The following is a 15,180-nucleotide window of genomic DNA, read 5'->3' as shown; positions in this document are numbered from 1 at the left end:
TCCTTGCGAGAAAAAAATTGTCGAATTACTATCATCATGATGGTTCAGTCACACACTAACATTAGAATCGATGCATTGAAATATTTGTGCCATTGTTGTTTTAGCGATGTGTCATCAACGGATCTTGTCTAATTTTTCGTTCGCAGTTTTAAATTGACCCTTTCTTCACCATGGTTTTGCCCAAACCCATTGTTACTAATGGTAATTGTGGACCTGTTGACGAGGAAATAGGGCATGCTGGTTAAGCTATGTGACATTCTCTATCTATATTTACAGAGGAACAGAGGTATCGAACATACATCATAATCGACACGACACTAATTTTTGCTGTACACTATCTCTAAGGTAACACTATTTCTAAGGTTAATACTTGTCATTTCAATAACCTGAAAGAAAGCTTTAAGAATGTTATCGACCCAACCTGTTTGGAAAGGCTCCTCAGAAATAATTCCACCATCGGTAAAGCATGTCAGGAAATACGTGTAATAGTATTATTATGACGTGGTGTGATGTGGTCGACAAAATATATTCATATATATATATATATATATATATATATATATATATATATATATATATATATATATATATATATATATATATATATATATATATATTTTTTCTTGACATCGCCCTCATCATTGCGGTATGCCGCGTCATGTAGCTCTTATTATTTTGTTTAGAGGAAATTCTCAATATCATTTTTTAAAAAAGCAAAACCTAAACAATTTACGTTCAGAAAAGTCAATCGTCTCAGATGCATTCCGTGTGTGAAGGTACCCCTATCATGTCCGTAAGGGAAAGGAAATATATTAATATTATTTAAAAGTCAGTGAAAAATCAATAAACTTGAGGTAATATCACATCAAAAATGTGAAGTGAAAAGGATGTAACATTGATAAGTAAATCGCATCACTGTAACAATCTCTTCGAATTCAGGGCAAGAAAAAAAATCATCTTTTGGCCTATATCATACATTAAATTAACAGGTCCGACCAAAGTACTGTGGGTACAGAGGACGCCATACTTTATGGTATTGTTTGACTGGTCACTGTCCAAAAAATGTCCTTCAAACATCCTGAGGAATGGGATTCGCAACGACCAAACACAAAGCAAGCGTCACCTTGAACGTCATATGACGTCGTACATAGCAAGGGACAAATGGAGGTAGTATTCCACGTGTTTTGACAAATCCCATAAGCCCACACAACAGCACCAAATAAACACGACACAGCAAACAAAAGACAACAAAACACAACACAAACAACACACAGAGCAAACTATTTCAACTGTTTTTTGTACCGTTGTTAGTCTCTCTTATGAGTTGTTGCCGGACAGACTGTAGAGGAAGGCAATACTACTGTTTAAAAGTTTACATGACCTTGACATCGTCTTTTTTCATTGATCTCTGCTCTGCTCTACTCATCGGTGGTGTAGATAACTTTACAAGTTGATGTGTTGTTTTCGGTGAGGTCAGGGACGCGCCCAGTATATATAGTGAAATCGGGACCTTGAAAACTTGAAGTTCAGATTGAGTGACTAATGTAATATTCATGGGGGTTACTAAGCATTGAGAAAGAAACAGGGGAAGTTCAGTTTGGCCGTGATCACAGTACTTTTTACCTCCACGGCGAAGAGGCAGTCAGCAAACAAAGTTTACTGGAATCGTCCTAATGGTTCCTCGCCTCCCATGTCAAGGTACGTCACGTCTGTGCAATTCTAGGTCGACTAAGGTCTTCGTCAAGCGAGAGCAAGATTGGGAGGGTCCTTTGTCGTGGTATCAATGAAAAGTATTCTTCTCTCAACAAAAACATGAATTAGAATAACATTAATGAAAAAGGAACCGTATTCATTGAATCGCTGACTGCTCACGTGGTGTGGTTGCCAAGGGACGTACGTGTCGCTTGTCGTTAAATACAGTAAGACGTGTTACCTCTGCTCTGCAGAGACTTCCATCATATCTGCGGTAAGTTTTGTAGAGAGTCGTGTGTTTGTCGAAGACGTAAATGCCTTCCGTGATCTGATGCATATTAATTCATACCTATGACCGGGAACCTCTATTGTTTGAATGTAGATACAGGCAACTTTGCTCCGCTGTTACATAAAGTAGAAGCCTTTTCAACATTGAAGACGTTTCAACATTGAATACGTGTAGCCAACTGCACCGTGGAATTGCATTGTGTGCTACACGGATTACAATGAAGTTCGATTGTGTCGAAAAACGTCTGTGTAAACTCCTTGAACGGTACGGGAAATTCGTCGCCTCGCATCCCGCCTGGTTTATCGTCGTCCCGTTAATTTTGTCGGCGGTACTTGGCTTAGGTGGGCTGCGTCTTCATCAAAACACGGACACCGAGTACCTCTTCAGTCCAGAAAACGGTCCCGCTAAAAAACATCGACAACAGATCGAGAAGCACTTTGACGTTGACTTTGACGGCGGTTTCCTGCCGGATCGTAAATTGGAAGTCGGACGGTATGCGCACGCGTTCGTTGTGGTTAAAGGCGAAGGAAGTGTATTGGCAGAACACGTATTGGAGGAAATCATCAGACTTCATGAAAATGTGATGAATTTGACAGTGACGTCAGACAACACTGACTACACATTTCGTGACTTATGTGGAAAGTGGAAGACAGAGTGCGTCGACCCTAATATTTTACTGAGGTTATTGGACTACAACGCAGGGAATATTGATTTGATGACGTTGTCTTATCCAGTCACTGTCCTTCAGAACATAGAATACTTTATAGGCAGCGATCTTGGCGGGGTTGAGCTGCAGAACAGCTCAGATGTCATAAAGTCGGCAAAAGCTATGTCCGTTCTCTACTCCTTGCGGTCGGACCAATACGATGATATCAGCGGTCAGTGGGAAAAGGCTTTCATTGAATTCGCCAAGGGTTACAGTTCATCTGAAATCAAACTCACGTTCTTCACGTCAAACACTCTGGATCAAGATTTTGTCGATATTGTACTGTTCACTATACCTCTCCTGATACAGGCGTGTCTCGTGTTGACGGTATTTTCTGTTCTGTCGTGTACGATGTTTGATTGGGTGGCCAGTAAACCAGTCCTAGCGACTCTGGGTGTTGTATCAGCTGCCCTGGCCGTTGGATCATCGTTGGTCTACTGTTATTCTGTGGAGTTCCCTTTACCCATCTTGTCATAGGAATGCCATTTCTCACCATTGGTAAGTCCTACACGGTCTATATTCTTGTCTTCGATCAGAAGTTTGGTTCGACTAATATGACCCTCCTCTCACTGAGACACTGTATCAATGAAATCTCTTCACTATGTTACATAGTTGCTTCAAAGCTTAATTAGCTTCAAAACGTTTGACTGTTTCGTATGTTTTGTCTATCTGTAGAATGCATAATTATGTTCTACTCCCAAAAATGTAGAAATACCCGGCCCGGGTTCATCTTGTCTGTACACGAATTGTCGATAACTTTGATTACATTGCATGTCGTATGATGATGCACTATTATGACAAGGCTAATATTATCTATAACTAACAAACTTTAAGCTTCGTTAGCAGAAACTTTTGATACATTTTCTATGATTTCTATTCTTGTTACACTAGCAGCATCCAATAAATATTACACTCAAAGCTAAATCTGACTAAAATCAGATTTATGGATGGCAATATTTTCACCTTATCCTTTTCCGTGCCCATTAACTTGTGGTCGCTGCTCTATACCAAACTTTAGCAAGATAGCAAGATTGAACTAAAATCTCTATGTGGCCCTGATTATCGGCACACAGAAGTGAACATGGGACCCGGCCGAGAGGATAATACCGGGTACAATTTGATCTTCGTTCTCAAAAACTCTCCAAGATTTGTTTTAAAGCTACCGTTGACATAACTGGCCAAACAACAATCGTGACTCACCTTTGAAACCTATCTACATTTTTACGCAAACTAGGTCTTTAGCTGACAACTCACAACCACCCTGTTTTCTTGATTCATATAGCAATCAACGTCTTTACCTTACAAGTATACTGCCTGCCAAGATACAAGAAGTACACATACTTGCACTCTGCAACCATTAACCATGACAAATGACCTTCAAAATTTACGCTATTCACAACACGCTTTGAGACTATAGATTTTTCACTCATGGTTTTATCACTTTCTCTTCACAGGTGTTGGAGTTGATGATATGTTCATCATGATAGCATCATGGCGTTCAACATCACCACATCTCTCAGTCAGAGATCGACTTGGAAAGACCTTTTCAGAAGCTGCATTGTCCATTACAATAACCAGTATAACCGACGCCTTGGCATTTGGTATTGGCGCCATTTCTAACTTTCCATCGGTTCGAATATTTTGTTGCTACTGCGGAGTGGCTATTGTCTTTGATTACATCTATCAGGTGACATTTTTCGGTGGCTGCATGGCCCTCATCGGTCGACGAGAGAAACAGAACAGGCACTGTGTCACCTTCAGAAAAGTAGTTTCCAAAAAGGAGGCGCCCTCTTCGATTTACAAGTTGTTCTGTGCCGGAGAGTTTCGAGAATGCCACAAAACTATGAAATGAGACGTCTGAACACATCGTCATGAAAATCTTCAAGGAATATTATGGTCCACTCTTAACTAAAAGATGGTTTAAAGTCTTAACACTGTTTATGTATCTTGGATACGTGGGCGTTGCACTTTTTGGATGTTTACAACTATCAGAAGGTATCGACACGAAACAGTTAGCTTTGGATGACTCCTACAGTGTCCAGTATTACGAAGACGAAAGAACGCTTTTTCAAGTGTATGGACCAGTGGTGCAAGTAGTGATAACAACTCCACAAAATTACTCCGACACGAGGGTGCAAACGGAAATAACAATGTTCTGGAAAATCTTCAAAGTACAACATTTTTTCACAATGCTTCTTCCCAAAGCACCAAGTGTTGGCTACTTGACTATTTACAATTTTTGAATCAAAGCAACTTATCATACAACAGTGAAGGCTCGTTTATCTATCATCTCCGGAACAACTTTTCGATGATACCGTTGTACGAGCATTATCGACTTGATGTCGTGTACTCGACCGATCATATGACGATAGAATCCTCGCGATGTCTCGTCACATCTCGTCACATTGCAAACGCGACTGTGGAAAGAAAACGAGAATTCATGGACAACTGCCGTCAAACTGTAGATGCATCGTGGATTTCTATGCTAGCCTACCATCCGTCATTTATTTTTGATGATCATTTCGCTGCAATCTTGCCGAGTACAATTCAAAACGTTCTGATCGCTGCTGTTGGTATGTTGTTTGTTTCTCTACTCCTCATACCACAACCTATCTGTGGTTTATACGTCACCATTTCAATAACATCAATAATCGTTGGTGTTATTGGTTTCATGGCATTGTGGGATGTTGGACTGGACTTCGTGTCGATGATAATAATCGTAGTCTGCATCGGGTTTAGTGTCGATTACACAGCTCACGTGGCGTATGTCTTCGTGATTTCACAACGAGATTCTCGCAACGAGCGTGCCATCGAAAGTCTTCAGTTGTTGGGATTACCGATTTTACAGAGTGTGTTTTCTACAATTATTGCTGTGTCTCTAATCTCAACCAGCAAAACGTATGTATTTCGAAACATTTTCAAAGAAGTGTTTTTAGGCATACTGTTCGGTGGAGTGCATGGTCTGCTGTTTCTTCCTGTTCTGTTGTCGTCTATAGGTCCTTCAAAACGAGCAGACAACAAGGTACACGTGCTGAAAATCAAAGTTCTACCCGCCAAAAATTAGTAAATATCTTGTCGTCGTGCTATATATGTGTGCTATTAAACTTAACCATTTGGATTGAACCTCAGTACTCTGAACTTAAGAAAAACATGTATTTGTCGTCGGAACTTTTACATAAATTTTGGAGAAAAGAAAAAGGACCATTTAGTCTGCATAGTGAGGTTATCTTTAATTGTGCTTACTTGTAAACGCATTGCATTGCGACATTAATTTTGGAGTCGATCTATTCGCACTGATCTCCTTGTCTCTTAACTGCTAAAATGCAATTTATATGGTATAATGTGAAAAATACAATAAATCTTTTGTCTTGACTTTGTAAGAGAATGGAGATAACGCATGAATAATAAAATAGACCCTGAGTTTATGAGAATCAAAACAACCTTGAGAAGGATCATGAACTCTGTGAGTCAAGGCAGCATGTCCTCATCGACAACACACGAATCGAAGGCTGAACTACATTGCTTTTTCACACTGATAGGTCAGGCTAGCCAACGTGTGCAAAGGCCTTGGATGCTTCTGTAGCTGGTACCACGGTCGGTCCATATCCCTCTCCAGCAAAAGTTGTTGCATCAGGCTACTGACCGCGTTTTCGACGATGGTTGTCAAATGTGCTCGTGCAACGTAACGTACATTGCGTGTTTCTTAATAAGTTTCCGTGAGCTGAATTTTGTTTCCTAATGCTGTTAACGCCAACCATCTGGTAATGATAGAGCTTTGAATGTACAATAATTATAGTCCATACACCGATTGCATGCCTGCATGATGTGTCTATGGCAATATTGTCTGAAATCGTCAGAGCGTATCTTATCTATGAGCTTGATGTGCGTATTGCGCACATACTAATGCCGTCACGCTCTAGCGAGTATGGAAAGCCAGTATAAAATGTCCATCGATCAGGTTTAGTTGTGTACTTGTTTAGAACCGATCTGACCTCGCAGACGGGACGGTGATTAAAAAAAGAGTACAGTACAGGTCACACCTGGTGTACGTATTTAGAAAACATGAGTGCGTCTTCTTCGCTGGTGATCAGTTATGAGAAAAAAAGATATTCCTGTCTCAGTAGACAAGACATATAGATGGATTTGTCAGAGTACAGGCAATAATTGACTTTCACAAAAGACCTAAACATAACTCCATATATATATATATATATATATATATATATATATATATATATATATATATATATATATATATATATATATATATATATATATATATAAACGGTAAAAATTGATAACAAGTAGAAAACAGGACTTAGGCGTTACTCAGAGTTTCACTCTACATGTGGTTCTAGTAGCGATCATATATATATATATATATATATATATATATATATATATATATATATATATATATATATATATATATATATACTTTGTCTGAGAGAGAGAGAGAGAGAGAGAGAGAGAGAGAGAGAGAGAGAGAGTGCTTTAACCTATTTGTTCATGACCATGTGAGATGTTGACAGGTTCCTCATCACGTGACCCCCCGTTCACGTAACAAAGCAGCGGAAACCTATACAACCTACACAGGCGATGTTGCGTTGTCAGGGTAGCCAGACCGATAGTGCGCTTCTAAGAACCCTGGAGGACACGTCAGATTAGCTCGATGCGTCCTGGTGTCAACGATGGACTCTGCTAGTCTGGAATGGCTGTGAAATCAGTTGTGACGATGTTGATCAAAGCTAATACGTCGACAGTGCAAACAACCTGTAGTTGAATTTGTTTGCCGACTGATGGTTGAAAACGAAGCACGTTTAACCATCGTGAGTGACGTATTTCCTGGCGAGGGATTTTGAAGTTGCAAGTTACGATTCAAACCTGCCGGTATTTCCAGTGGAACTGTCGTCGCCGTTAATGAAAACGAACACACGGTCAAGGACCACGCAGGTATAAAGCCTTTATAACCGTGAAGCCTGCGTAAGATGTGGTTTTCAAAAGGACGGTCGTACGACATAACGACTGTGGGAAAGTAAACGTGCGTACTGTAGAATCGATTGACAACATGGCGTTCAATTATTTTGAGAAACGACTGAGTCGACTCCTCGAAAGGTACGGAAAATTCGTCGCGTCACATTTCGTCTGGTTTATCGTCATCCCGTTAGTTTGTCGGCGATACTAGGCTTAGGCGGGCTGCGTCTCCATCAAAATACGGACACAGAGTACCTCTTCAGTCCAGAAAACGGCCCGCCAAAAAGCATCGACGAGAGATTGAGAAGCACTTTGACGTTGACTTCGACGGCGGTTTTTTGCCGGATCGCAGAACGGAGGTCGGCAGGTATGCCCACGCGTTGATTTTGGTGAAGGATAGCGACGGCAGTGTACTGACAGAAGACGTAATCGAGGAAATCATCAAATTTCATGAAAAAGCAGTGAATTTGACGGTAACGTCAGGCAGGACGGTCTACTCATACGGAGATGTGTGTGCAAAATGGAAAGCAGATTGTGTTTACCCAAACCTCGTATTGAAATTATTAAACTACAACGCCGACAGTGTACGTTTTCTAACATTGTCCTATCCGGTCACAAATGTTCAAAATGTAGACTACTTCATCGGCAGTGATCTTGGCGGAGTCACACTGCAAAACAACTCAGAAGTTATTGAAACGGCAAAAGCAATGTCACTGTTGTATTCTTTGAGATCTGACGAACTTGATGACGTCAGCGGTAAATGGGAAGAAGCGTTCGTCGATTTTGCACAGAGCTACGAATCCAGAAAAATAGAGGTGACGTTTTTTACGTCCAAGACACTGGACCACGACTTCGTTGATATCGTGTTGTATACAATACCACTTCTGATATATGCGTGTCTCGTGCTGACCGTATTTTCTGTTCTGTCGTGTACGATGTTTGATTGGGTGACCAGTAAACCAGTTCTAGCGACTCTGGGTGTTGTATCAGCTGCCCTGGCCGTTGGATCATCGTTTGGTTTGTTACTATTCTGTGGCGTCCCCTTCACGCATCTTGTCATAGGAATGCCGTTTCTCACCATTGGTAAGTTTTCACACACAAACTAAGCCGTACATCTCTTCCCATTTTAGACCGATTTGGTGATTACTGTCGTCCTCGACCAGGGGTAGGGAGGGGGGAGAGATGTCGAACGGGCACTATTGCATGTCTCCACTGAATATTTGAATTCATGTTAGATCTTTTTCAATAAAAATCACTAACAGGCCATATCTGGCCACTTTCAATTTACTGCCACATACCATGTCGTGCAGACGGGCACCCTGTCTGTAATCAAACTTTTACAGGTCCTTTCATGTCGCTTTGTTTATTCTGCCATAATACAGACGATCAATTACCGCTTCTGAAAGAGCCTGTCAAGTGTGTTTAACTTAATGACGTCATACCGAAAAGGTTCACTGTGGACACTACTGGCGACAATGATAATTGCTGTCATTTCGCTGAAAAAAAAAACACGCACAAAAATCTTAAAATATTCTGAATAGTGTCGGATGACTGACACTCCTCGACTTTCTACATTCGGCGTTTCACAGTGACCGATAACCTGTGTTTACACTCGAACACGGCCGTGGAAAGAATTGCCCATGACAGAAAACGGATGACTACTGCTGGCAGTGATTTTACTCTTCTCGTGCCCGTATCACATGAAAATGAAATTGATCAGTTCTCAGTTGGTTGATATTCAACCTGCCTGGCTTTGAAAATGCAGTGGTCTTACAAAAACCTGTTGAATGAACGTATCCGGGTTCAAAGGTCAGTGGCTATAACTTTCAGCTTCTGAAGGTTATAACTTTCAGCTTCTAGTCTGGGATTTTCTTTTCATGCGTAGCCATCCGTTCATTTCCCCCCCAGCAACAAAGGCATGTTGATCCACAAAGCGTGGCAAAAAAATTAGGCGGTAAGATAGGCGTACCTTTAACGACCGTCTCAAATCCTCCACGACGGGTGAAATTGAGAAGAAAACCAAAATTGTTCGTAAACTGAGAATTTGAATGTAGAACGAAGGGTAGCGGATAGATAATTAAATATGGTGGATGATCAAATATGGTAACCATCGTTATAGCTGTACAGTGGTATACTGCAAATATTTATTGAATCAGAAAAAATGCATTCCAGAGCGATCATTCTGGTACCAACTTGAAACGTTCGAAACGGAACACTACATACAGGCGTCTCTCAAAGTATAGTACAACGAAAATGAAATCGTTGATTGGATATATTAGATCGATAATATTGACATCATCGTTTGCATGTACAGTTTTGGATAGGTACGAGTCAGTATTATTATTATATAGAATGCTACATTCTATTCACTGCTTGATATCAAACTTGATAAACGTATTTAGTTTGTTAAACTCGTGCAACAATGTGAGACTGCCCCTAAAATGTTGGGTACCGATCACTATCAATTCATATGCCTTTGAAAGAATACTACACGGAAGTTCATTAGATAACTGCATGGTTCTAACAACCAAACAAAGTACCCTTTTTAAATTATGTTTTATCTGTAGCTCTCTGAGTCACTTTTTAAATTTAGCCGATTGCTGCATCCAGTGACGTCATGAGTCAAGTATCCCCAGCCAATAGAATTACTCGTATTGTCGTAAGTGTTGGAAGCAAGCACAATTTACATATACAGGGTGATTCATATTAGTGTCACTCAATTTAGGTCACAGAGTAGAAAGTGGTGTAAGGCACTGCGATTACACGGCCTAAAATAATGGCTTCCTTTCATCTGCTAGTTGGTGAATAGCTTCCCCTTTCGTTAATGCGCAATGACTGAATTCTGCGTTGCCGACATTTTTGATGAGGCAAACTTCGTCGACACGTGCCACAGCAGGAACATTTTGTCTTCCCAAAAATTCGGTAAGGCATCGTGAAGATGTAATTAAACCAACAAATGCTACTGGAGTTGTTAGACGTTATAACCGTGACTGTATAGCTATATGCTGACGTGCCGATTGTCTGAATGATCAAAGCTCCTATCGTATGTGGCGTCGTTCGAAACGACGCGTCTTGTTTTGAAATTTGTGAGACGGTAAATCATGATAGCATGCTTCTTTGACAACCAGATGTACGAAAGCGAAAGGAATTTAAAAATTCAAGCATGAATTCAACTCGGCGGTTCGCAAATTAAATTTCTCATTAAGGTAGTATGCGCTTCGAAAGTGAAAGACTTAAACTTTTGCTCAAACTTTCCTGTATGAAACTTTCAACCATTCTCCTACCAAATCAACAATGGAAATAAGGGTCACCGTGCAAAGTTTGGAACTAGCGAAACAAATTACCCAACATTTTGCGATATTTGAAATTCAAAATGGCTCCCATTCCCGTGTTAACTGGGGGGGGGGGGGGGATTAAATTTGGATTTTCGAAAAACTAAGTCGGTGAAAGTTTTTCATTCTCTTTGAGCTTTGAAATGAGCCCCCCACAAGTGGTAGGTCAGAAAAAGAATTGTAGAAATTTGAGCGTACGACTGTCTGTCCCCGAGGCGCGTTCTACGTAAAGTATATGTAAAGTACATAACAGTACTGACAGCATTTTGAAGTCAGAAAATGATAACTGGACTGCCGGTTATAATAACGTATCAAGCAAGGTTTCTGAATTAAATAGCTATTGCTTCCGGGAAAATTGATTTCAGATTATTGAGCATGCCAAACATCATGTTTACTTACTGTGTTGTCACTCCTGGCAGGTCCGTATTCTCATCTGTATTTCAATAATAACAAGCCGTAAAAATTGCCTAAAGTCGTGCTTTCACGTCAAAATATCAGCCTTCAAAACTAACACATTTTGTTTGTTCTTTCTGCCGTTTCCATTGACGTAACAAATGAACTTGAACGTTGCCAGCGAAAAAATGACACTCGGCGAAAACACAATCCGAATGAATTATTAACTAATGTCCGGACGTGCGTGACCGAAGCCACTTTGTGTCAAACAAATTAATATCCAGCACAATTCATGACGTCGAAATTCTATAATATTGCTTTCAGGTGTTGGAGTTGATGATATGTTCATCATGATAGCATCATGGCGTTCAACATCACCACATCTCTCAGTCAGAGATCGACTTGGAAAGACCTTTTCAGAAGCTGCATTGTCCATTACAATAACCAGTATAACCGACGCCTTGGCATTTGGTATTGGCGCCATTTCTAACTTTCCATCGGTTCGAATATTTTGTTGCTACTGCGGAGTGGCTATTGTCTTTGATTACATCTATCAGTTGACATTTTTCGGTGGCTGCATGGCCCTCATCGGTCGACGAGAGAAACAAAACAGGCACTGTGTTACTTTCAGAAAAGTTGTTTCCAAAAAGGAGGCGCCCTCTACGGTTTACAAGTTGTTCTGTGCCGGAGGAGTTTCGAGAATGCCGCAAAACTATGAAGTCGATAAGTCTGAACATATTATCATGAAGTTTTTCAATGAATATTACGGGCCACTCATAACCAAGAAATGGTTTAAAGTTTTAACACTATTTGTATATCTTGGCTATCTGGGTGCCTCAATTTTTGGATGTTTACAATTGTCAGAAGGAATAAACACTAAACAGTTGGCATTAGAAGGCTCCTACAGTGTCGGTTACTACGACACACAAGAAACCTACTTCAGACAATATGGACCGGTTGTACAAATGGTGATAACAACTCCACAAAATTACTCTGACGCAAGTGTACAGGAGGAAGTCCGAAATGTTCTCGAAGAACTCCAGGGGACCTCGTATTTCCACGAAGGTAGATCGCAAACAACTCAGTGTTGGCTTCTTGAATATTTACAATTTTTGAATCAAAGCGGTTTATCGTACAATGGAGAAGAATCGTTTATTTATCATCTCCGTGTGAGCTTTTTCAAAATTCAATTGTTTGAACATTACGAACTCGATGTTGAATTTTCGCTTGACAACACAACTATCGAATCCTCAAGATGTCTCATTATATCTCGCAACATCGCGAACGCGACCGTGGAAAGAAAACGAGAATTCATGGACAGATCTAGAGAAATCGCATCATCATCGTGGATTCCAATGCTGGCCTATCACCCATCATTTATTTTTGACGATCATTTCGCTGCAATATTGCCAAGTACAATTCAAATGTTCTGATTGCTGCTGTTGGTATGTTGTTTGTTTCTCTACTCCTCATACCACAACCTATCTGTGGTTTATACGTCACCATTTCAATAACATCAATAATCGTTGGTGTTATTGGTTTCATGGCATTGTGGGATGTTGGACTGGACTTCGTGTCGATGATAATAATTGTAGTCTGTATTGGGTTTAGTGTCGATTACACAGCTCACGTGGCGTATGTATTCGTGATTTCACAACGAGATTCTCGCAACGAGCGTGCCATCGAAAGTCTTCAGTTGTTGGGATTACCGATTTTACAGAGTGTGTTTTCCACAATTCTTGCTGTGTCTCTAATTTCGACCAGCAAAACGTATGTATTTCGCAATATTTTCAAAGAAGTGTTTTTAGGCATACTGTTCGGTGGAGTGCATGGACTTCTTTTTCTTCCCGTTCTGCTTTCATTCATTGGTCCGGCGAGAATACGTCACAAAAGGGACAAGCGCGCCAAAACTTCCGCTTTCGATGATGTTGTTCACGTCGGCCATGACAATGCAGTTTTGAATATCGTCCCGGCGCACCATATCACACGACCCTCGACCCTCGTTATCTAGACTTCATTAGAAAGCCAACTGCCCCTACATTCATCTTACCACAAATAGTGATGCCAGACGATAGACAGAGCAACATGACCAAAAAAGCCGACCGAACGAAGGGCCCCAGCAAACGCAATGCTCGTCGAACTAATCCCCGGCAGGGAATGACGGTTAAGGACAGCATCGAACTGTCAAAGACGCCAGGTCAAAAAATGGCCGATGATTTCGTCGTCAAGACATGGCTAACTAGTCACAGAAAAGGCAAATGAATGACAGTTGCTGCTATGCTATCATAATTTACAAACTTTACCAATTTATTTATAGCTCCATTATAGGGATCATAATTGTAACATAATATTTCAAATAATATAATATTTTATAATTACGTAAACAAGTCTATGATTATATATCCCTAAAATGCGTAGAAATACAAAGTACTATATTCTTGTGTAGAAAATGAAGTGTATTAACGGTGCCATGTTAATTGGTCGGACTACAAATGAATTCTAGGTCGCACTGAAATTCTGTTGTCAACAATCGGACATCGGTCGAGACATAGTGTAGGCTGTGATGATAAGCTTAACACCAGGCGTAAACTAAATACAAGTAAAATATGCTTTTAAAACGCAAGGAAAATAATCGAAAATACATTATGATTACAACTAGTGGATCTTCAAAAATAAAAATCAGGGGCCAAGACATAACATGTATATACGACCGAACTACAGAATGCATAGAAGATGATGACACTGAACAATTTCTGAGATATGAAGTTCAGAAATGTCTATTCTGATATGATTGACGGTCATCGTTGCCCGTCATCGCTAACCATGGTTTTCTCACAAGTTCAAACTGAGCAGTAAATGGTTGTCCCGTGCTTAGTCTGTGAGTAATTTTTAATTGACTTTTGATTTAAGTGGAAACACCAGTAAGTTTCCAAGCTAAAATGATTGATTATCAGTAGATCTCCAGCTTTTCTTTTGTATTTACCCACACCTATCTATTCACCTGTGTCATTACATGTTGTGCGATATGCATTTTATAATATCTGAGATACCGGTGTGCCTAATTTCGAACTTAGAACATGTGAGATAAAGTTGAAAACACCGGTTGCTGATTTTAATATTGCCCATAACCATTTAGATATGACATGCCTCATATTATATATGATCTTTTCCATTATTCAACGTGTGTGGACGAAATAGACAGCATTAATAAGTTTTGACAATGAGCGCAATATATTTTATCGTTGTTAAACTATTTTGAACTATCATAACAATTAGGTACTTTTTTGTCTCTGGACCTAGCTGTATTTTCTGAACTTTTTATGTTATTTTATACAGAACTTAATATTCGTGTTTGACAAACGATATTTCTCTATCCGGTAATTTTAACCTTGTCGAGTGTCATTTACAATGATGTATTTTCTCTCCAACTACGACTTATTCATAGACTTTATATTTAATGCTATATTTCATAGCATCTTGTTCTATATTTATAATTTGTGTATCAATGTATACCCAAGAGTTATAGCTCTGAAGAGAGTCGACGATTTGATATTAATGTTTGGTGTATTTAACTCGACTCTTTATACACGTTTTGGCACATTTGTAGGACGCTGGGATATACCCTCTTACTTGAATACCTGAATTAGGGTTTATTTCATGGTAAATCAGCAAAAGCATACTCCCTAAGATAATTTTGCATTGTACCTCAGCGTGGCACGGTCCAGTCTTCTTTAGTACCGGCTATGTGTTTTGTCGTTGACGTGCGTCTGGAAGACGGTTACTCATTTTTATAT

The 15,180-nt window shown here is 39.9% G+C and overlaps 2 protein-coding genes across 2 annotated transcripts; both read left to right on the top strand.

Moving 5' to 3' along the window:
* Positions 1–2,164: 2,164 nt before the first annotated feature.
* LOC139136949 (patched domain-containing protein 1-like) lies at positions 2,165–6,937 on the top strand. The gene is made up of 2 exons (XM_070704823.1): positions 2,165–3,185; positions 4,142–6,937. The coding sequence occupies exon 1, from the start codon at positions 2,199–2,201 to the stop codon at positions 3,162–3,164; it is 966 nt and encodes a 321-aa protein (XP_070560924.1). The 5' UTR covers positions 2,165–2,198; the 3' UTR covers positions 3,165–3,185; positions 4,142–6,937.
* Positions 6,938–7,172: 235 nt separating this feature from the next.
* Positions 7,173–13,489, top strand: LOC139136939 (patched domain-containing protein 3-like). Its single transcript, XM_070704812.1, has 2 exons — positions 7,173–8,744; positions 11,711–13,489. Exons 1-2 carry the CDS (start codon positions 8,369–8,371, stop codon positions 12,817–12,819), a joined length of 1,485 nt encoding a protein of 494 aa, XP_070560913.1. The 5' UTR covers positions 7,173–8,368; the 3' UTR covers positions 12,820–13,489.
* Positions 13,490–15,180: the final 1,691 nt, after the last annotated feature.

The sequence above is a fragment of the Ptychodera flava genome, chromosome 1 (genome assembly GCF_041260155.1).
Source record: "Ptychodera flava strain L36383 chromosome 1, AS_Pfla_20210202, whole genome shotgun sequence".
Taxonomy (NCBI): Eukaryota; Metazoa; Hemichordata; class Enteropneusta; family Ptychoderidae; genus Ptychodera; species Ptychodera flava.
Note: the sequence above shows the minus strand (reverse complement) of the source record. Positions and strands in the feature narration are given on the sequence as shown.

Coding starts and splice junctions, on each gene's coding strand:
- LOC139136949 (XM_070704823.1), top strand. CDS start 2,199: ATGAAGTTCGATTGTGTCGAAAAACGTCTGTGTAAACTCCTTGAACGG.
- LOC139136939 (XM_070704812.1), top strand. CDS start 8,369: ATGTCACTGTTGTATTCTTTGAGATCTGACGAACTTGATGACGTCAGC. Junction 8,745..11,710: donor AATGCCGTTTCTCACCATTG/GTAAGTTTTCAC, acceptor TATTGCTTTCAG/GTGTTGGAGTTGATGATATG.